The following is a 22,166-nucleotide window of genomic DNA, read 5'->3' on the forward strand; positions in this document are numbered from 1 at the left end:
ATGAAGCCATCTTTATCTAGTTACAGTGTATCCTCTCTTGCTAGTGAAGCCTTTGATGACAGAATGCATTTTTTTCAGCTCCCTACCACAACCTCCATTTCATAGTTGAACAAATTATACAAGATTATATCAGTCTTTTTTGTTTTGTTTTTGGAGACTGGTCTCTGTACATAGGGATATCCGAACTCACTATGTAGACCAGACTGCTTCTCAAACTCACAGAAAGGGACGTTTGCTTGACTGTGCCTCTCAAGTACTGAGAATGAAGGCAAGCACCACTATGCTTCTTTGATACACATGATTCTCCCAGCATCCTGTTTAAAGGTCACAATGTCCTTGGCTGGTCCTGGCAGTACTGCCTTAACCTCACCTGTGCTGCTTATAAATGTTTCTTTAGCATTGTCATGAATACTACAAAGGCCTACTCCTATATGTGACAACCTATAAGAAGGAAAAGGTAGGGGCAAGGGGCTGAACATGAATCATTTACCAGAGTGTAGTGGAATGTGCCTGTAATTTCAGTACTCAGGAGGATGAGGCAGGAGGATTATAACAAGCCAGCCAGAGCTATATAGCAACATCTTTTCTTTCTTTCTTTCTTTCTTTCTTTCTTTCTTTCTTTCTTTCTTTCTTTCTTTCTTTCTTTCTTTTCTTTTCTTTTCTTTTCTTTTCCTTCCAGGTCCCAGTTAATTGTTCCCTAACAGAGTACCCAGCACAAAGCATAACTGTAATTTTAGCCATGCCACAGAGGAGCTAGTGCTTCATTGCAAACAGAACTGTGTGATTGTGTAGACGCAGTACTGGCCCCATGAGTGTCTGGAATCTAGGTCTACACCTGCTGACTTGTAGACCTGAGGTGATGTGGTGAGATCTTCCATGGGCCCAGACTGATTCAGCATGATTTTAAGGAAGAGCTTCAACTGTTGGATGGTGGCACATGCCTTTAACTCCAACCTGGGACTTCAACTTGGGAGGCAAAGACAGGCGGAACTCTGCATGTTCAGAGCCAGCCCAATCTACAGAGCAAGCTTCAGGACAGCCAAGGCTACACAGAAATCCTATCTCAAAAAAAAAAAAAAAAAAACAAAAAACAGAAAGGGAGGTAGGGAAAAGGCAAAGAAAAAGAATGGGCCTCTCTGTGTCCATCCCTTCCCAGAGGTGATCACAGTAGAACATTTTTTGTACTCTCAGGTGCCTTCTTGTGGCATCGACATCACTTCATGATGTGCTGCAGGGAGTTCCTTATAGATAAACAGCATGAAGCCCTAGCCTCTGCCACAGGGAATGTTGGACCAGGCACCCATGAAGAAGGCCTTTCCACCTTCATCCTTGAAGATCTTCCTACAGCATGTGATGCTGGCTCTTTCCCTCCAGACTGCAGCATTTGTGTGTCTCTGCCCTTGTCAAGGGGGTAGCACACAACTCAGACCAGCAGTTACCACCTGCGTGATCAGCTCACCACAGTGCGGTGTGTGTATTCTTGGGGTCTGGGAGCATGATGCCCTTGCAAATGTTACTCACCCTGGTGGCATGGTTCATGTGGATGCTCTAGATGGATACATTGAAACCCTGCCATATGTTGGCAAATGCTGTGTGGCTTGCTGATCACCAGGCAATTGTCCAAGCCTTTGAACTGGCATTCAGTGCTAGATTGGCCCACATTGGCCTTATAGGCAGGGCCGGGTGACAATCACTGGGAAGTGGCTCCAGATTCCAGATTTCTGTGCAGCTGGGAACACCTGTTGTGCTTATTCTTGAATACTTAATTGAGAGCTTTCCTGGGGAAACAGCAGGAAGAAGTTGGCTAGGCCTCTGCAACAGAAGGACAAGCACGCCCTTGCTCGTTGAGCTGTGTTGTCAGCCTTGATTGGCTTGCTGGTATGTTGCAGCCAACAGTGGTGGTATTATTGGGTGTTAGGATGCCTGGAGGCAGAAGTAAGCCCTATCCTATGCACCTACCTGGAAGTGACCCCAGAACTTTCAAGGAAACCAGGGATATCTCATTTGTTCAAGTTCACAGACCATAGCTCAAAAACACACAATTCATAGTAACTAGATTTTACAAAAATACTTACGTTGGCAACAAAAGACGTTCAAGATAATAAAGTAGACAGACCACATGGGATGGAGTGTGACTCGGAGGCCAGAGAGGTGCTCAGAGGTTAGGCGCTCTTACAGGGAGGACCTGAGTTAGGTTTCCAGCACTCATTGGAGCAGCTGTAACTACCTCTGATTGTAGCTCCAGAGACCTGACCGTGTTCCTTGGCTTCTATGGGTGCGCGCACTCATGATAAGTCTACTAACAGCAGTATTTTAGTAAGCGTTCATCTTAAAACTAACATCTTGTACCTTAAAAACTTTCCAGCTGCATTTTCATTATCAGGTCCTAAAATATTAAATGAGTTTTGGCAAACAGAGTTTCTTCCTTTCTCATTAAGAATTCCTATACTGCTTGTTCTTTGGGGAAAAATATGAAATGTTCTGAACTGATAAGGATCAGAATAGTTATTTAGCCCTTGTTTGGGGGCTATTGACCTCCTTTGTTTGTGTATATATGTACATATACATATATACATAATTATTTTGAAGGAACTCCTACTCAGTCACTTACAAAGCTTGAGACCTTCCCCAAGAGGATTCACCACTCCTATCAAGTCGTATGAGTAAATGTTAAAAAGAAAAAAACAAAAGCTCTTTTGTGTGTGACAGTCTTTTGCTCTTTCTTGTACTAACCACACCTGAGTATGAAGTTTTATTGAGCGTTTTTATTGAGTTGTTACTGTAGTAGCATACATGTCATTCATTTAGAATCAGTAAGGTTTTTAGAGCATTACAAACTCATGCAGCTGGCACCACTACAAAAATTTCACATTTTTCATATCCCAAAGAGGAAATCCCAGCCCAGTAGCAGTCACTCAGACTCCCTCCCCCCCCCCACGCACTTACTACACCTACTAGTTAATTTGTATCTCTGTGGTTTTTGCCTATTCTAGACATTGTAAGACATTAGAGGGATATAATTCATAGTCCTTTGTGTCTGGCGTCTCTCATTTGCATGCCCAGGTTCGAGCCTGTTGTAGATCACAATTGCTCATCTAGAGTGATGGGGGAGGGGTCTTGTATGGCCCACTATGCGGCTCTTGCCTACTGATAGGCACTGTTTCCACCTTGGGGCTCTTCCGACTGTCAGCTGTAGTGAATATCCTTGCATTGTTTTTTTATGGTGATCATTTATGTTCACATCTCTTCTGTAGGCATTTAGAGTACAGTTAGCAGACTATATGCTGATTATTTGTTTAGGATTTTGAAGTGTTGTTAGTGTATTTTTCTAAAGTGTCTTCACCATATTCCTGCCCACAGTGAAGGAGGGTGCCAGTGAATAGTTTCGACATTTTCATCCCAGCATGCTCTCGTGGTCCAAAGGGGCCTCACATTGTGGTTTTGGTCTTTATTCTTCTGATGACTACTGAGGCTGCTAAGTCTTCCCATGTGCTTAAGATGTTATTTGTGTGCTTGTGTATTTTTTTATAAGACATATCTTTAAATTACTGCCTTTTGTTTGTTTCTGTTTGGTTTTCTTGTTTTATTTCTTTAGCTATTTGGTGGGGAGGTGGGAGGATGTTTTGAGACAGACTTTCAGTCCAGTTAGCCTAGACTGGCCTTTAATTGTGTTATATAGTTGAGAAATGGCCTTGAACTCTGCCTTTTATTTCCCAAGTACTAAGATTATAGGTATAAAACACTATCCCCAGCTGCCTTTGTTTATTTTTACTTAATTATTCTTACTTTGTGTGTGTGTGTGTGTGTGTGTGTGTGATATATGTGAGAGCACGTGTGGAGGTTAGGGGAAAACTTTGTGGGTTCATTTCTCTCCTTTACCTTGTATGGGTTCTGAGGAGCAAACTCAGGTCACTGGGACTGCACAGCAAGCACCTTTACCAGCTGAGCCATAGTGCCAGTCCCTTTCATCATTTTTAAGTGAGATTATCCCTCTGTTGTTTTGAGAATTATATTCTAAACACTAGTCTTACCAGATGTATGATTTGCAAATATTTCCTCAACTTCCTGATCTGTAGATTATATCCACAGTCAGATCTATGAAATACCACTTTTATTTGCTGCTTCAAAATTTTGAACAGAAATTTTCTATAATACCTTGATACTTCATTGCGATACCATGAAAAATTATACACATCATCAAAAAATATTATCCCCACATGGCAAGCTTCAGCATTCATTGTAAAACTCTTGGAGCGTGTGTGGAGGGTGGGCGTAGATGTTCTGCTTCTGTATACAGTCACGGGTTCTTGGCTGGGTTTAGATGCAGCATGTCTCCTGGGGAAGACAGTTGACTGGCCTTCAGGACAGCCCCACTTCTGAGAGCAGCACGGCTGCTTTTACTCAGACGTTTCCTCTTGCTGCTTTATTTGTACAAATTGAAAGTGCTTCAAATTTATTTTATGTTAATGTCCATAGAGATAACAACTTCATGCAAAACCGCCCTTTAACCTTTCAGAAGAAAATACGTATGTTATTAATTACTTACATTATTCTTTCTTGTATTCATCTAACATTCTTAGTGTGGCTTTCAATAAAATTAGCAAAAGTGTTAAAGCCATTAAATAGAATGAAACTTTCTGATTCTCTTGGTATGACTCTGAATTCTTTTAGAGTGAGTTCTTTAGTGTATTAAGGTAACTATTTCTAGAATTATTAATAGTACTGTCTTCTTTATTTGAGTCTTCTTCTTTGGCCATGCTACTAAAATTTTTATATAAAAAATTTAAATTGGGCCTAGGGAGCTGGCCCAGTTCATAAAGTACTTGGTGCACAAATATGAGACCCCGAGTTCAGATCCCTAACACCCACATAAGCCACATGTGCTATGTGCTGCTCTAAACCCACTGCAGAGTACCTGTGAGGTTACTGGCCAGCTAGGCTAGCTACAACAGGTTCTGGTTCAGTTAAGAGACCCTGTGTTAAAAATAAAAAGCAGGGCGTGGCTGGACAGCTGGCTTAGTGGTTAAAAGCAGTAGCTGCTCTTCCAGAGGACCTGAGTTGTTTCCCAGCACCCACATGGTGGCTCACAACCATCTGTGACTCAGGGGCTTCAGTGCTGCTTCTGACCTCTAGGGTACCCAAACATGCCCGAGGTGCACAGACATCCATGCAGGCAAAAGACTTCAAACAATAAATGAGTAAGAATTTTAAACATGCCAGGCTGTAGTTGTGCACGCCTATAATCCCAACACTCAGGGAGGCAGAGGCAGGCAGATTTCTGTGAGTTCAAGGCCGGCCTGGGCTGCAGAGCAAGTTCTACACAAAGCTACACAAAGAAACCCTGTCTCGAAAACAAAAACAAAATTAAAACATAGGGTGGAGAAGTCATTTTCTTAAAACCTAGTTGTGAGCCTCAGCCACACACAAATACACCTCACATATACACACACAATGAAGCAGATATTGTCAACCAGCCCATCTCTTCTGTCCGTAGGCTCAGCATCAAGTTGATCCCAGTCTTCAGTCCACCATGCTGCCTTGTGAAAGGATGTGAAGAGGGCACAAATTGTTATTCGTATTTGCTTTAACTGTTATGTGACAGAATATACTTGGCATTGACTAGACAGAATTATAATGACTATAATAATTTCAATGAGACAAAACAAACTTTCAACCAGATGTGAGGACGTATTTGGATGTGTGCTGGTCGTTTAATCATAGTCTCAATTAAGACTGTAGTGCTTTGGAGATTAAGTGTTCCTGGCTGTAATAATGACAGCTTTTCAAATGTTAATTATTATTTCTTGGTATCATTAAAAATATTAGAAGTAGGCTGCAGAGTCTTTTAGCGGGACCACTCAACATGCTTTATTTTCAAGTCTCCGTTTCCCTCAGTGAGGGATAAAGGAATGAATCCCACTGTTCTTCCTCCTTGCCCTTCACTTACCTCCCACCAGAGACTTTACTGTAAAGTTCTCAGCATTGATTTAAACCATTGTTATTTTTATTTAATGCGTCTTGTAATTGTCTATATTCTTAAGCTAATTTAAATATGAAGCTGGTTCTGAAAAGCATGTGATGCAAAATTTGATATGCATGAATCTGTCTTCAGCCACATGTGCCTGCAACAGTTTGAAGCCTATGTCACGTAACTGTGGTAAAGTCTGGCAGCACGTAATGTCTAAAGCTCTTTCTTTGACTTTGTGCCATGAGCACTTACTTGAATTAATAAATTATCAAAGGAAACTGAAGGTGGAATGTTAATTACTTCTGATTCTCTCTGTAACTGGTTCTGTAACAACTACTGTTTGTTTAATTTAATAGTGCTTTAAACATCAGAAGTGAGAAGAATTAGACTTTATTCCTACCTACTGCACATATACTTTACATCTTAGGTATTATCTGTCTTATTATGTCATAATAAATTATTCATGGATAACATTTCCCAGCTTATCAGCTTGAGAAACGGAGTCCCGGTGTTCGATTTTACTTAGAGATAATATGAGGAGTTGGGATCCCAATCAATCACATTGGTTTATTCTGCTACACTCTGCACACTGGCCCTCAGCTGGCTTTTGTTATCCACTGATTTCTAGTAAGCACTGTTATTCCAGGTCTCCGTGAAGATTGAAATGTGATTACCACTTTCTTCATTAAAAAATAAATAAAATCCTATTTTAAGTTGGAGGCTTGATGGCCTTCTATATTTCACCCTGTGTTTTTATCCTCTTTTGAAATGATGTGTTTTAAAAGTTTACGCTCAATGTACTGTGCAATTTCTGCTTTTGCTTTATATCTACTGGTGTGTCTCTCACCCTTAGAACTTAAACTTATGTAACTTGTTAGGGATTTGTTGTTGTTGTTGTTCTGTTTTTGTTCCTGTTGGTGAGAGGTCCAGGTTTGATTTGCTTTAGTCGAGTGGTCCTGGAGACCCAGCCTTGCTCAGGGCAGGCAGGTGCCTCATCACTGAGCTGTCTGTGACCCTAGCCTCGGGGTGAAGTTTTGTGCTCTGGCTTTATGGTATTTCCTCACAGCACCTAGTTTGTGTCTCTGCTGTCACTTATGACTGTGTCACAGTTACTCACATGTGTGCTATCCTCCTAAGCATGTACTAGCATGACAGATCCTTAATGAAGACCCTGATGTAATTTACTAGCGATCCTACAGTCACATCCTGCTTGGGCAATTCCCCCTATTCTTCCACCAGTACTTTGGTACAAGCAATCCTAAAGTTGTTTTTTTTTAGAAGAGGAAATAACACTGTGCTTTGCAATTCTGTTTATGCCAGTTACTGTTATGCCCTTACCATTATGAATGGAATAGCAGCAGCTATGTGGTTTATTATGGAGTCTTTCAAATGGAGTAGAAAAAAAAAATTCACTGCTACCAAGGAGATGTTTTTTGTGACCTAGTAATTATTGAGGTTTTTGATTTTGGAAGGTATCATTTGTGCAGAATTGGGCATGTTTACAGGTTTTTTTAATTTACTTATTTAAAGCATAGTTATTCTAATACCTGAGAGAAGTTAAACCTTTGGATGACTACTGTTAGGAAATTCTGCCCAGACTGTAATAAATCAGGCTCCTCTGATCATTAGGTTATGCCTAAGAGAAATCTTAGGAGACCCTGTTCTTGCTTACCTTTGAATTAAAACTTTCTTAGTTCCACTATCCTTAGCATTATTGTTACATGACAAAAATTTTTCTGGGGAGACACAACACACATGTCTGCGCACCCCAGATAGGGATCCATGGCAGACCAAAATATGGGCACCATCAAAGTCCAAGTTCATGAACCAGGAAGTTTTATTGGGGTTATTAAGAGGCGTATGGATGAGGGGTTACTTACAGGAGCAGAAATGACTCAGACCGCTGCATCACCAGTGCCTACACCAGCATGAATGACAGTTCACAAAAGCTGGGAACCCTGAGCACTCTGAAGAGCCTCTAGGCAGCTCAACAAGTTATAGAGAACCCTTTCTAAGTGCCTCAGTTGCTCTAAACCCCTTCCAGACAGTCTGGTCTCAAAGTCATTTTTGCAACTCAGCTTGTCTGAAAGTCTTTGTAGCTCAGCTTCCCTTTAAGGAGAGTGACTCTCAGCTGTTACTGTTTACTGGGGCAGGAAGAGCCCTGGTAAATCTGGTCAGTTTCAGGGACTTCCTAAAGCTATTTTGAATTGTTTACCTTCTTGCTTGAGCTTCTCTGCAGGGCGGAATGTTTACCCTCAGAGTATGTTTAAAGTATGTATGTAAGTAAAGTATGTTTACTTTCAGAGAAGTTGGTTCATTGTGCCTGTGGTTCTGTAATGAATGACAGCTGCCATCTAGCTCTACCATATCAGAGTCTGTACTCTTTGACAGTACCTTAACTTTTTTGTCACGTAAATGCCTGGAACTCACACTTGATCTTACTTTGTGAGAATGTGCCTTTTACGCAGTCTATATGTTTTCTAATTTCTCACTTACTAGAGAAGGTCTAGTAAATTGACTGGAACAAACTAGAGTTATCCTGTCAACATAAATGCAGTATTGGTTGGTCTACTTGGCTGTGTTTGGTAGGCTTTTTCTTCTGTAGTTTATCTATGATAGATGCAAGCACCACTTTCCTTTGGTGAATCATCTAGGTTACCATTTTATGGTATTGAGTTAAGGTGTATTATTGTGAAAAGTTTACCTTTATTGTTACAGGGAGAGTGAAAACAGGAGCTACACTGAGAAATAACAGGCCATTTTTTTCAATAGTGGAATTAGAATTTTTTTAACATGTGACCATGACTATTTTGACTTTTCCTTTTAGCCTGTTGTTTTTAGGTGATTTTATTGTAATTCACGTTTCTGCTGCTAATTAGGTATGAGTGAGATCTGAACCCGCTAGAGTTTACTAGGGCATTGCTGATGTCTGCTCCAGCTAGTACATTTGCTTGCGAATGCGTTGCTGCCCTTGTACACCCTTACCTCCCTACCCCCACCCTGTCCAGGCTGTCTCACCAAGGCTCGTTCTCTACAGTCAACTGCCACCCGTCCTCATTTCATCTCCGGCCTAGGCTGTCCCCACACTGCTATGCATTAGTCTGGAGAAAAAGCATCTTTCATCATGTCACTTCCTTCACCAAAAACTCTTAAAAGCCTCTTGGTGGCCTGAAAGACAGATGCTCTAAGTGGTTGGTGGCGATTTTAAGTGAATGCCGTAGTCCCTTTTCATTTCTCTGCTTCTGGGCCACCACTAGCTTTATTATCTTTGCATAGTTAGTCAGTTACTTGGACAGGATCCTTTTTTTTTTAATGTGTGTACTAAACTATAGGCTTTATAAATAAAAAGATAACAGTAAAATTTAAAACCCCTGTGTAAGCCAGTTAGTGAAGGGAACCGAATTGTTTTTGACACAGTGTTGCTGACCTTTTGTTTTGTACACTTTGTGTTTATGATTGCCCCAAATTATCAGTTATATCGTTCACATACAGTTTTTAACATTTGTTACATATCCACTGAATTGCTCACATTTACATGGTTTTTCTCGTGTTTTATTTTCGTTCTTAAAGTGGTAGCTATTTCAGAAAGACTGAGAGCGCCCTCTGACTAAAAGCCAATGTTTTGGTGTCCCTACCTCCCTTCTTTCTGCATTTTCTCTCTCTCTCTCTTCCTTTCTCTCTCTCTCTGTGTGTGTGTGTGTGTGTGTGTGTGTGTGTGTGTGTCTTTGTGTCTTTGTCTCTCCCCTCTCTCTCTGCGACCAAGTACTTTTCTGTCTCCCCCTGCATGGTGACTTCTCTGGGACAATGAGCCCTATGTGAGCTGCTTCCAGTAAATCTGAATTTCTGTACTCCACCTTGTCCTGAATCAGCTCATGGCACCACCACAATGATAACCTACCAGTTTCCTTTTCGGTGAGGTAGTCAACCAGGGTTCTTTTGTTTTGGGTGTTTGTTTTAAAGAATATTTTTACTTATTCTTGAACAATTTAATATGAATGCAGAGTTACCTTGATCATACCCAGTCCAAATCCCTGTTTCCCTCCACATCTTTTTTTTCTTCTATTTCCTTCTTTTGTTTTTAAAGACACCTCAGTCCAGATAATACTACTGGTATGCACAGAGGTGTGGGACCATTCACTAGGGCATGGGCAGCCTGCCATCAACCACACACCTGAAGAATAATGACTCTCTGCAGCCAGCAGCTGTCAATAGCTCCTCAGCCCTGGGTGGGACCTCCTGGGCCCCTCCTGCTTCCATGCTGTAACGTTGATTGGTTTGATCTTATGCGGGTGCCCTTAGCTGCTGTGTGTTCACGAGTGCATCATCCATGTTATATCCAGAGGAAGCATTTCGCTGCACACCTCTGCACTGTCTGACCCTTAACTCTCCCCCTCCCTCGAACACACACTTCTATGAGTTCTCTGAGCCTTGGAGGGTAAGAGGTTTTATACAAACATCCTATTTAGGAATGAACAGTCAGTACTTACTGTCAGTGCTCTGTATCCCCACCTACTGCAAGAAGCTTCTTGACCACAGTTTAGAGCAGCACTTATCCATAGGTGTAAATAGAAAAATGTAGAAACCAACAGTGTGACCGTTTAGCAAGACAATAGTGGGGTGGCTGGTGGCCTTCCCAGCCAGGGGATTTTGACCAGGTTTATAGTCAGGCTTGATTTCCTCCCTATCGAGCAGGCCTCAGGTCTCGTCAGAAAGCACTTGGTTACCCTGTAAGAGTCATACCATTATCTCAACGTCTTGGGCATGTCTTGTCTGGCAGGTCAGCATTGTCAGAAGCAGGGACCAAGGGACCAGGGTAATACTATTGATGGTTTTTCTCCCCCAGTGGCCTGTGTAGCGCCTTCCAGCACTATGAAAGCTAGCCAGCAGGGAGGAATTTCCAGGTCAGTTCCAAATTGATTTCTCTATGTCCTGCAACCAAAGTGTGTGGTGTCTTTAGCAATATGGCCTTACTATCTTAGTTCTGGTGGGCAACCAAGAGCAATGGCAGTAGCCTGTGTTGTTTGGTGGTTTCTGGGGCCTTCTTGACAAGTAACTCACAGGGGGTTATGCCAAGCCTGGCACTGAAATCCTTATCTCTGTCAAATCTTGGACATGTGATGTGCATTCATTGGTATCAGATGTCTGTTGTTCCGCTTGACCCAAAACTCGCTTACAATAGACTCATTACAAAGCTTCTTTTTAAAGATTTAAAAAAAGTTACAGCAAAAATACGTGTGGGCGTTTTGCCTGTGTGTCTGTGAATGTACCCTTGCATGCCTGGTACCCATGGATGCCAGAAAAGGTGTTAAATCCCCTGAAACAGGAGTGGCAGGTGGTTGTGAGCTACCTTGTGGGTGCTGTGAACTAAACCCTGCTTCTTTGCAAGAACAACCAGTGTTCTTAACCCCTGAGTCATATCTCTAGTCCCTTTAAAAAAAAAAAGTGCTTTTTATGCAGTAGTAGCCCAGGGTTCATTTCTATATCTGGTGATTGTATCGTATCACTTACGAGTGTCTGACATTCCGTACTTGCATGAATCTGATTTACGAACATTTATTATGTTACCCCCCCACAAATGATATATCGCATCAGTGATACTTAGGATCATCCTGTGTATTTATGGGTAGGCCACATCAGTAGACACTGATGCCAGGTTCCTGCTTGTAATCTGTGTGTCTGCAGTTAGCAGCTACAGCAACAAAGACTTACTTGCTTGGGTTGTTTTTATTTTTCAAATAGACCACAACTGAGCGACCTTTCATTCAGAAGCTGTTCCGTCCTGTGGCTGCAGATGGACAGCTGCATACACTTGGAGATCTCCTCAAAGAAGTCTGTCCTTCCGCAGTCGCCCCTGAAGGTAAGGCACGTAGCAGCCACAGCACATGGCTGTTGTTTTCTCTTCTGAACCTTTGATTGCTGAGGGGAAACGAGTGTTTGGCATTTTAGAAAGAGTCTTTCTTACCTTTTAAGGGAAATTCTTTTGTTTTATAACATTTGTAACAAAACAAGAAGTCAGTTCAGTTTGGGAAAATAAAATGTAGCTCTTGTGCTAATGAATTTGAATATTTGAAAATCAGTACACATAACCTTGTATTTGAGATGTTTGGCACCAAAGCTGTTTCATATTTCTCTCAGAAGCTGAAATATTTACATACATTAATGAATAATTTGTGCACGCACGCACATCCACCTACCTATACCTATACACACAGCCTAAAGGTGATTTCCGTGGTATTTTTAGCGTGCCTACATGCTTCTGTGAGCTGTTGGCGCGTAGTCAGCTGTGGAGTTTCCACATGTGCTGTTACGCCAGTGCTAAAATCAGTGTGGGCATTTCAGATTTCCACCCGAGAGCCTCTCTGAATTACACGTGTTTACATGTATGTGTGCATGTGGGCAGGTGTCCTGCTGCTTTGCTTGCCCAGTCATTACCCAGTAACTAAATAGTTTGCCATCTCAGCCCTGTGAGCCATTGCAATGCTCGTTACTGATGACTTTTTCAAGAGGAATTTTCAGTGGTCTGTCCCATGTTCTTTAACACTGAGCAGCCTCTGTCTTTTACACCTGTTAGGAAGGAGGTAAGGAATTATTAAACATGAAAGCAATACTTTAGTAGTTTCTTATGAAATAATCTAAGGAAGTGGTTTTCCTAAGAAACAGTATTAGAGCCAGTTGTGGGGGGGGGGTTACATGGAACGGGACTGTATCAGGAGGGGTTAAGAAAGCAGATAATGAACCACAACACAAAATTACTAAAGTCAGACAGGATTTATTGGTTTTAGAGGTTCTAAGTGTGTTTTGTGAAGTCTTGGTGTGTAACTTCCCATGCCTAAGCTCCTAGACTGCTTATCAAGCTGTCTTGTGGTCACATAGAAGCCTTATACCTCTAGCGTTTGAATGGCTGAATTCTTGGTGTAAGGCTTACCCCGAATCATGTTATTCATGATAACCAACACTAAGTTGTTGCATGGCCTTGAACTCAGTCCCTCTTTACTGTTTCATAATTTAACTTTCATGGAATGCGTCCTTTCATTCAATATTTTTGACATCTCAGCAGCCTTTTTAAAATAAACTCTACAGAGCTACAAAGCTGTTATCATAATGTAGAGCAGAACATTTTTATCCCCTCAGAATGCTTCCTTCTTCACACTTAGAGCTGAGTGCTAGTCATAAGCAACCATTAGTCTACTCTCTGTGTCTACAATTTGCCCCTTAAAAATATCTTATATATATTGAATTATGCAATAAGTAGACTTGCAGCCTGGTATAATGTTGTTTGGTTGTTTTTTGTTTTTGTTGTTTTAAACAAGTCTCAGTAGCTTCTTTTTATGGATGTGTGATAATACTACTTAGGTGTCTGTCACATTTGAGCTGCCTGTTTACCTATTGATAAGCATGTGAACTATTTCCAGTCTTTTACTTTTATGATTAATTCAGCTGTGAGCATTGGCGTGGATATTTCTGGGAACATGTTTTTGTATTTCTTAGGTAGATTCCTAGGGGTGGAATGACTGGGTCTAAGAGTAAGATGAATTTTTTTGAATGTGATACAGGAAGGTTTCAGTTTTTTATATCATCGACATGTTTTATAGTGATCCTGATGGTTGTGTGCTGGCATCTCAGGGTGATTTGACTTTGTTTTCCTAATTTGAATTTTCATGCTGGCGACTGTGCCTACTCTGTGTTTGTGTACGGAGGACTGGTGTGTCTGGTGTGCGAGGGTGCTGAGGGGCTGCAGATGGCTGTTTCTGTTTCCATCCGCTCACTAGTTTTCTATCACTCTGTTTGAGAAGTAGTTATATATTCTGGAAGAACTTTCTCTGTAGGTTCCCCCCCTCCCTAAAATCTATGCTTTGTCTTTTCATTTTCTTCTGAAGAGTAAATAAGTTTTAATGCGGTGGGGTCCTATTCAGTTTTTAATGGGTTGTGTTTAGATTTTTTTTAATGTTTTTTAGTAGTAAATACGTACACATATAATGTATGTGTACTTATAAAATAACGAAAGTTTATGTGGAAGAACTCAGAGCAGTCTTTGTCTTGGGTCCCATTTGGAGGCATGGTTACATTTTCCCATGTGGCTAATTCCTGTTGAGCCAGGTTTCAGAAACTGGGAATCTTTGAGGGTTCATGAGTAATCTTACAGCCCTGATAACAAACTCTGAGAGTGCTTCACCACTTTCTCCGGGGTCGTGGGATATAAACTTGGTCAGACCTGTCCACAGAGACTGGCTTTCAGATGCCCGTCTCCTTGCACTAATTTTTCTATTTTTTAATACTTTGTAGTATGGTTTAAAGACCAGTTTATCAAGTAAGAATCAGTGAGATTTGAAAATCAGATGTATCCCTATTGTGTTCAGTTTCTTTGTTTGTTTTTTAAACAACCTCCTTTCATTGACTAGGTCTCAGCTGGCCTGAACTCTCTGTGTAGACAGCGGCACTCCTCCTGTCCCTGCTTCCTGAGTGCTGCTCTTACAGGCATGCACTGCCATGTATGGCCATATTCTTTTTCCACAAATAAGTCATTTTAAGCTTCTTTATATGGCTCTCTGGGATCCTTGATTATTGAATGTGAGAACATCACATTAAAACCCAGTCTTCAGTGTCTGTGATGAATGGCCTGTTTGCTGTAGGATGTAAGGGCTCTCCCTCAGTACATTTATGGTTGTTTATTAGAAGGAACTTTAATAGTTCTTTTTAATCCAATAAATGGGATTTGGAATTTTGATTTCTTTTGCTAACTTGCTGTTTTGACTTCATTTACTCCCTGGTTGCCAGTTTCTTGCTGTTAGCTGTGGTTGAGGAAGTTTACCAGTGAAGAGTGGAAGGAAGTCAAAAGCACCTTTGTATGTGTGGAGAGGTGTGTAGGTAGAGCCTTTGGGTTTAGTTAACCCAGTGTTTGCATTTTTTAAAGGTTTTATTTATTCTTTATACATCATTCTGTCTGCACACCAGATCACACTGTAGATGGTTATGAGCCAATATATGGTTGCTGGGAATTCAACTCAGGACCTTTGGAAGACGAGCCAGTGTTCTTAACCTCTGAGCCATCTCTCCAGCCCCAGTGTTTGCATTTTTTTCAGACATTCAAATATCTCTTAGTTGGGGAATGAGGTTAAGAGCTCCAGTCCTCAAAAGCTTTGCCTTCTGATCTGGTCCCCACCCCCTTTCTCTTTCTCTCTCTCTTTCCCTCTCTTTCTCTCTGTCTTTTCTTTTTTTTTTTTTATCTCTGTGCGTGTGTGTGTGTGTGAGAGAGAGAGAGAGACAGAGGAGAGAGAACACTTGAGTTCACATAATGCATGTCAGGTCAGAAGCCAACTTTTAGGAGACTGTTCTCTCCTACTGTTGGGCTGCAGGGATCAAGCTCAACTTACCAAGCTAATGCGGTGAGCCCTTTCACCTGAGCCATTATGATAGTCTTGTGTTGGCTTTTCTACTTAACCATGGTGGCCATTTGTTTTTATTTTCTGTTTGTTTTTTTGTTGTTGCTGCTGCTGTTTCTCAGTCTTTGGGCTGGAGGGATGGCCCAGGGATTAAGAGCACTTCCTCCTTTCCAGAGGACTGCTCTTTGTGTCCCAACACTGTTTTTGTAACTACATTTCCAGGGATTCTGTACCCTTTTCTAGCCTCTGCAGGCACCCGAGTTCATGTGGCATATACCCACAGAACACACACACAAGTCCTTAAACAGAACCTTAGTGTAAAGGTGTTCTGAAATGTGTGGTTTTTCCTAACTTCATGCTTTGAATTCTTCACGCTCTTCTCAGTTAATTCACAGTGTGACCCTAGGAATCTTAGCTGCTCTGTGTTTACTTTGTTGTGCTGGCGTCCCATCCACTCTGTCAAGTGCGCTAAAATAGTGATCGTGAACATCAAGCCAGTACAAGAGAGTCTGGCTCCCTTTATTGGAGCATTTTTGTGTTTGCTTTTGCCATCCTCCACTCAGGCTGCAGTGATACACACAAGATTATCGTGGCCTTGTCTGAGAATAGTGAGCGTGCTTGTAAATGTTTTTGCAAAGCTTCTTTGTTCTTTCCTGAATTCTGGCCCCGCTCACACGCTCTTTGCTAGAGAATATACAGAGAGACTTTATTGTTTGAAGAGGAGAGACATGAGAAGACAGCCAGTCAAACTTCAACCCACGGGTCTACCTTGGGCTGTTGCAGGTGCTGTGTGTGAGTGGCAGACTTCTAACTTTCACCCACAGGGGACTGGAGAGGTAGATGGCTTAGTAGTTAAGAACCTTGGCTGCTCCCCAGAGCACCTGGGTTTGATTCCCAGCACCCACACGGTGGCAACTCACAACTGTTTGTAACTCCAGTTCCAGGGGATCTAGTGACTTCTTCTGACCTCTAAGAACAAAGCACACAACATGGTGCCCAGATACAACACACAGACAAACACCCGTATGGTAAGATAAATACAGTGATGAGAAACCTTTAATCTTCAGATCTGCCTCATACTGTTTCAGGTGCTGTGGGTGAACAGCAGGCTTCTCTGTCCCAAACCAGCAAGCGCTTTGGTTCATGGGAAGACTCATCGATAGGACATAGAGAGTACCGATACGCAGGATTAAATTTCATGCCAGGAAATTGCACACAGCCTTAAAAACACAGTGTTTTTTCCACTGGAAAACTTTCATCCTTGCCTGTTTTTATTTCATATTTATCTTTAGAAATAACATTATTTAAAATGTGTGGAGAGCATTCAGAAGCTTCAAGCCCCTGAGTGAAGAACTGGACTGTGTACAGTTGGGGATACCTGCATTTGACACACCTGCACTCCAGCTGAAAGTGAAAGACTTGAAGTTTGGGTGTGTATGTGGATAGGAACTAGCTGTCATCACATGATAAAAAGAGAAAGTACTCACAGATCCATGTGGCACCATTGCCTGCCCCTCCCTGTGGAAAGTGACCGGGCGTGGCGGAATTCAGTCTTACTTCATCATGACAGTAGAATGTGCTATATTATGGGGGCGAACTTGGGGTCACTGGAGTATTGCAATGAGCTGCTCTGTGTTCTTTTCTTCCTGATTTATAAGTGCCTAGAAGAATTAGCCAAGATAGAAAGAACAGGAAACAAATCAGAGGTGAGCACAGGTACATGGTGCCTGTGGTTTCAGTGGAGTTAAAATGACTCAGAGATCTGGGCTTTTGTAATAGGCCCAAAGTCCTGTCTTCCTCTTTCAGTATACTGCAACGTCAGTGTTGGAAACCAGGCCCAGCCGGGTGGTGAGGTGTGGCTGGGCACCAGCCACCTAACTTTCAACCTGAATTCAGTCCCTGGGTGATGGAAGGAAAGAGCTAGCTCCCTAATTCTCTTCTAACATAATGTTAATATTTAAAGAATAAAAAAAACATAGCTTAATTTTTATTTAGGAGAATATAAATACCTAGAATCTTTGCTGAGTCAGACTTTATTTTTCAGTGTCATAATTATGAAAACCTGGTAAGGAACATAGTAAAACAACCTCCATTTTTTTAAACATACTATTATTGATTATTTGGGAATTTCATACAGTGTACCCCTATCACATTTGCTTCCCAGTTCTCCAAGGTCCACTTGCTGCTGCCACTCTTGTGCCCCTTCTCTCCAAAAGAAGGGACGATGGAGGGAAGGAAGACAGACAGACACAAAGTCCAATTCATGTTGCCCATACACTCATTAGAGCTCAAACTCTCAGTGGCCCGCTGCTTACAAATAACTGAGTCGCCACCAAACCCCTTGCATGCCTCCCCCCACCGACCTGCCACCTCCTTCCTACTTCCCACACATGGCAGAGACCATCACCATAGGGCTTTTGCTTGCAGCCCTATCACAATTTTTAAGGGCTTCCTGTCTGACAAACATCCAGTCTTGTTTTTGTAAAATTTTCTCCAGGTTTCATTGATTAGTTTTTTGTGTTGGGCTATTTTCTCCTGATTTTAAATTTGGTATTACACAAGCAGCACAGGTGCAAAGAAAGACCTAGTCCATGGCAGGATAGTACTAGCATCCTGCAGCTCTACTGACGGTGAATAGTTCAGGAAGCTTTCTGTTTTCCCTTTCCAGTTCCTCCCAACTTCCTGTGTGCTTGTTTCCTCATTGATATCCTTCCTTGACAACTGTTTAACTTCTGGGTTCCATGTGGTATCATAAATTTTACTTCTGTCATTCATTTTCTTTGTGTTGTCTGTGTTGTCCTACTGCTCTAACATACAAAAGATACAGTGTAGTATTCTGTGAAGAAAGCTTTGGTCCAGTTGGGATGGACAGGAAGGTTGTGCAGCTGTGGGATGATCCAGACTGAAGATGTCGGTGAATAGTGCCCTCATCACTTCTAAGAGAGGGGAAAGATTGAGTCTGGATGAGGTTGTGCAGAAGGGAAACAATTGGAAAGGGAAGAGGGTCAGGTCACACACTACATGGGCCCACTATGGAACCCTCAGCAGCTGCTTGTGCCCGATATGTAGTGTAAAAGCTCTAGCCCATCTGTTTGCTGAGGCTTGTCTGCCTTTATCCAAAGGCATATCTAATGCCTGAAGTTGTCAGTAAGCTTGGAAATGTTGGAAAGCCACTACGAAACTTGGTGAAATTGAGGCTGGAGACTTAGACTACTCAACACTTAGGAGATCTTAAGGATTATTTTCTTTGTGTGGCACGTACGTGTGTGTGTGTGTGTGTGTGTGTGTGTAAGAGAGAAAGTATCTCTATTTATTGGCCATGGCTGGTCTGCAACTTCTGTGTAGGACAGGCTTGCCTAGAACTCAAGAATTCAACTGCCTCTGTTGCACAAATACTGAGATTAAAGGTGTATGCCACCATGCCTGGAAATTATCTTATTTTTAATATAATTTATGAGGAACCACAGAAGTTTAAAAAATTAGTGAGTTCGTATTTTTCCTTATTCTACCTGATTTGTGTATAGTGGTTTCTCCGTTTGGTGTGTGGTGCGTTGTTTTCAGACACAGCTGCTGCCGTGGGTGATAAAAACACTGCAGGCAGATCCTTCGGGCTTTGGGCTAAAGCTGCTTGTTGGTATCTAGAGTGTGAGCTGTCACTGCAGCAGAGCCACTGCTCCCCAAGGAGAGTTAGCGTTTGAACGTGTGCCCACACGTCAGAACTACAGCCCCCTCCCACCTCAGATGAGTGTTCAAGAATGAGGTAATGCTTTCATAGCTCTAGTCATGTTCTGCAACACATTAGGATGTGAACTCATGTGTCTCTGTGTCCTCCTGCCATTTGAATTGGGCAACCACTGAAATTTTTAATGGATCTGGATTTCTCAGTTTATGAAATAAGGAAGCTTCCTGTTACAGTTTGCCTGTAGTATGTAATGAGACATTTTCCCATGTGAGACTTCAGAGTCATATTTTTCTAAGGTTTTACAATTAACCTGGTTTTCTTTTGTACAGTTTTGTTAATATATTTTTTTACAAACAAAATTAATGGGAAATTTTTAAAGGCCAATTATACCTTCACTTTTGGCAAGACTTCCAAGCCACTGATTGACTTTTTTAGGAACTAGTTTCTAGACAGGATTAGAAAATGCCAGAAGTGAGCCAGTTGTGGTGGTGCACACCTGTAATGCCAGCACTCAGGGAGGCAGAGGCTCTGTGAGTTTGAGGCCAGCCAGAACTACAAAGCAAGTCCAGGACAGAAAAACAAAAGGGAGGGAAGGAGTGTGGTGTCTCTAGAAGGAAAGAAGAGACAAGTTTGTTTGACTACAGCATCTCCTTCCTGTGTACCCTGTAGCAGGCATATATAACTTTAGTATGCTAAAACATACTAAAGAGGCTCAGAGGTAGATTGCTGATGCTGTTGGTACTAACGGAATGTTTGCCAGTCAGTACCGTACTAATCCATGCAGAGGAAGGTTACCTTCTGTAATAGGGGCCTTGCCTTTTAGTTTCTTCCCAGCTCTGTTTTTACTGTTCAGTATTCTTGATTGCATCTATGTCTTATGGAAGAAACACTGTCTACAGTGGGAAGTCTAAAAGCATTTTAAATGTTGGCCCTCAGTGAGCACAGATCTACTATAATCATCGATAAGGTTCACCGTAAACTTAGTGATTATGGTTTATTACATTTCTCATACCCTGTAAATTTAAATGAGTCAGATTCGCTGCCTTGACTACTTTCCTCTCCCTCCATCCTTGTGCTGTGTCCAGCACACAGGCGCTGCTGGCTAATCTTGCTGATAGAGAATCTCTTCATATCTACATCCACTGGTATATGTCTTTTCTAAAATCAAAGAGCTAAAATGATTGTTTTCTTTTTCTATTAATGGAGATGATGTGATGCAAGATCCAACAAAAGATGCTTCTGATTTGCCCTCCTTAATTATTGTTATCTTAATCTCAAGAAGGCAAGTGAGTGAACCTGGCTCTTCCAAAAGTGGAAGGTATAGGCCTGTGTGACAGTAACTCTGTTGCCAGTACTAGCAAATGAAGTGGAGTGCACACAGTTCAGTAAAGCAAATGAGTTCTGTGTTCCTCATCCTTGTCCCTGTGCAGCTGTTCTGTCAGTCCCACGTGCTAGTCTGTAACCGGAAAGCTCGGAGTTGCACAGCAAGAATGCCTTGAGCGTGAGGAGGAGGTTTCTTCAGGTAAAGCTGCAAAGAAAATATTTTGTTGTTCGGTTTTTTTGTTTTTTTTTTTTAAGATTGATTTATTTATTATATATATAGAGTTCCACCTGCATGTACACCTGCATGACAGAAGAGGACACCAGATATCATTATGGATGGTTGTGAGCCATCATGTGGTTGCTGGGAATTGAACTCAGGACCTTTGGAAGAGCAGTCAGTGCTCTTAACCTCTGAGCCATCTCTCCAGCCCCAAGAAAATATTTTGAAACCTTCATTTTGTACGTTGTATTCATCTTTTGTAGATGAACAAGGCTAAATGCTTTAACTTTCACTTTTTAAATTTATAGTCAGAAGGCTCTTAATCGGTTTATTTAAATGATCTAAGCAGTCATTAGCTACAGTTACATTATGATGGCTAATTTTAAATTTTGATTTATGTCCTCACTGAAATATAATGGCTATAAGCAAAAGTCAAGAGAATGTACATGTTTAAAAGTTAATGATACTATCTAAAGAGCCAAGGATCTGGAAATATTTTAGAAATAAAATCATACAAATAGTTTATACATAGAAGAAAGATACATGGACTGTGAGTAGCTCCTTACCACCAGCACTGAGTGAGTGTAGACCCAGAAGATATTAATGGCGTGCTGTAAAAGGCTGTGGCTCTCTGATAAACAGCACTCTCCCTCTGTTTGTGATCACGGGATAAAAGCCCTGGACGCATGCAAGCTCATTTTTACTGCTGCAGCATATAGTGTGCTCTTAAGATGGAGATCTCATTCCTCAGGAAGCATTTCTGTGTAAGATTAATTGCCCTTTTAAAATCAGTGTTTGATGTGTTCCTTTGGCCATATCCTGGCTTGCTTTAACCCCTTTGACCTGACCTCACAGACTATTGGTACTGCAGCTGAGTCAGGGCATGATGTATGCACTGCAGATTTCAGCTGCACTTTCTCAAGCCTGTGGACTCAGTCAGCCCACATTTTATCCATGACTATATCTGAGGTTGGAGAATTTGTCAGATAGATAAAAATTGTTCAGACTAGTTACTGATAATCAGAATGCTTGTCTCCATCCTTATTGATCTGAAAACGTTCTTGGAATTATTAAATGAGTTTTGGAAAATGTGTCCTTGAATCATGAAAGAACCCTGGCAGTCCATTTGGTCTTAGCTTTCTATTCCTCCATACTTAGAGGCGTGAACCTCAAAAAAGATTGAAAATTGAAATTTTCTCATTAAAGGCAGTATTCCTTTGTCGTCCCTTCCTTTTGCCTCGTTTTTAAACTTAAGAGAGTCCAGTTGCATCTGTCAGTCAGAAGGAAACTGCAGGGTGTCCCTAGAAGCCCAGGCTGCTTGTTTTAAAGACCCCAGTTATTTTAACAAATAAGGGGTCTTATTTTAAAGACCCCTTGTTGCAGCAGGCTTGGACCCGAGGCCTGAGCCTCCAGCAGGCCAGTCACCACGTGGTGTGAGTGCTCAGGCAGAGTGGGGAGGGCAGAACAAAGGGTTACAACAGGGAGATTGCTTGTGGTGCTCTATTTGAGGGGGTTTTGTTTTGTTGGGGTTTGGGGGGTGGGGTGTCATTTTTCTTTTCTTTTTTTTTTTTCCTGATACTGGGTTTCTCTGGG

General features: G+C 41.7%; 1 protein-coding gene across 2 annotated transcripts in view; it reads left to right on the plus strand.

Annotated features, from left to right (window-relative positions):
* The window catches only part of Atg5 (autophagy related 5), a 91,947-nt gene that overhangs the window by 62,032 nt on the left and 7,749 nt on the right, over positions 1 to 22,166 (plus strand). For both annotated transcript variants that reach the window (XM_060373692.1, XM_021634095.2), the window contains exon 7: positions 11,708 to 11,825. In XM_060373692.1, coding sequence (XP_060229675.1) covers positions 11,708 to 11,825 — 118 coding nt within the window. The remainder of the gene's footprint in view (positions 1 to 11,707; positions 11,826 to 22,166) is intronic.

The sequence above is a fragment of the Meriones unguiculatus genome, chromosome 20 (genome assembly GCF_030254825.1).
Source record: "Meriones unguiculatus strain TT.TT164.6M chromosome 20, Bangor_MerUng_6.1, whole genome shotgun sequence".
Classification (NCBI taxonomy): domain Eukaryota; kingdom Metazoa; phylum Chordata; class Mammalia; order Rodentia; family Muridae; genus Meriones; species Meriones unguiculatus.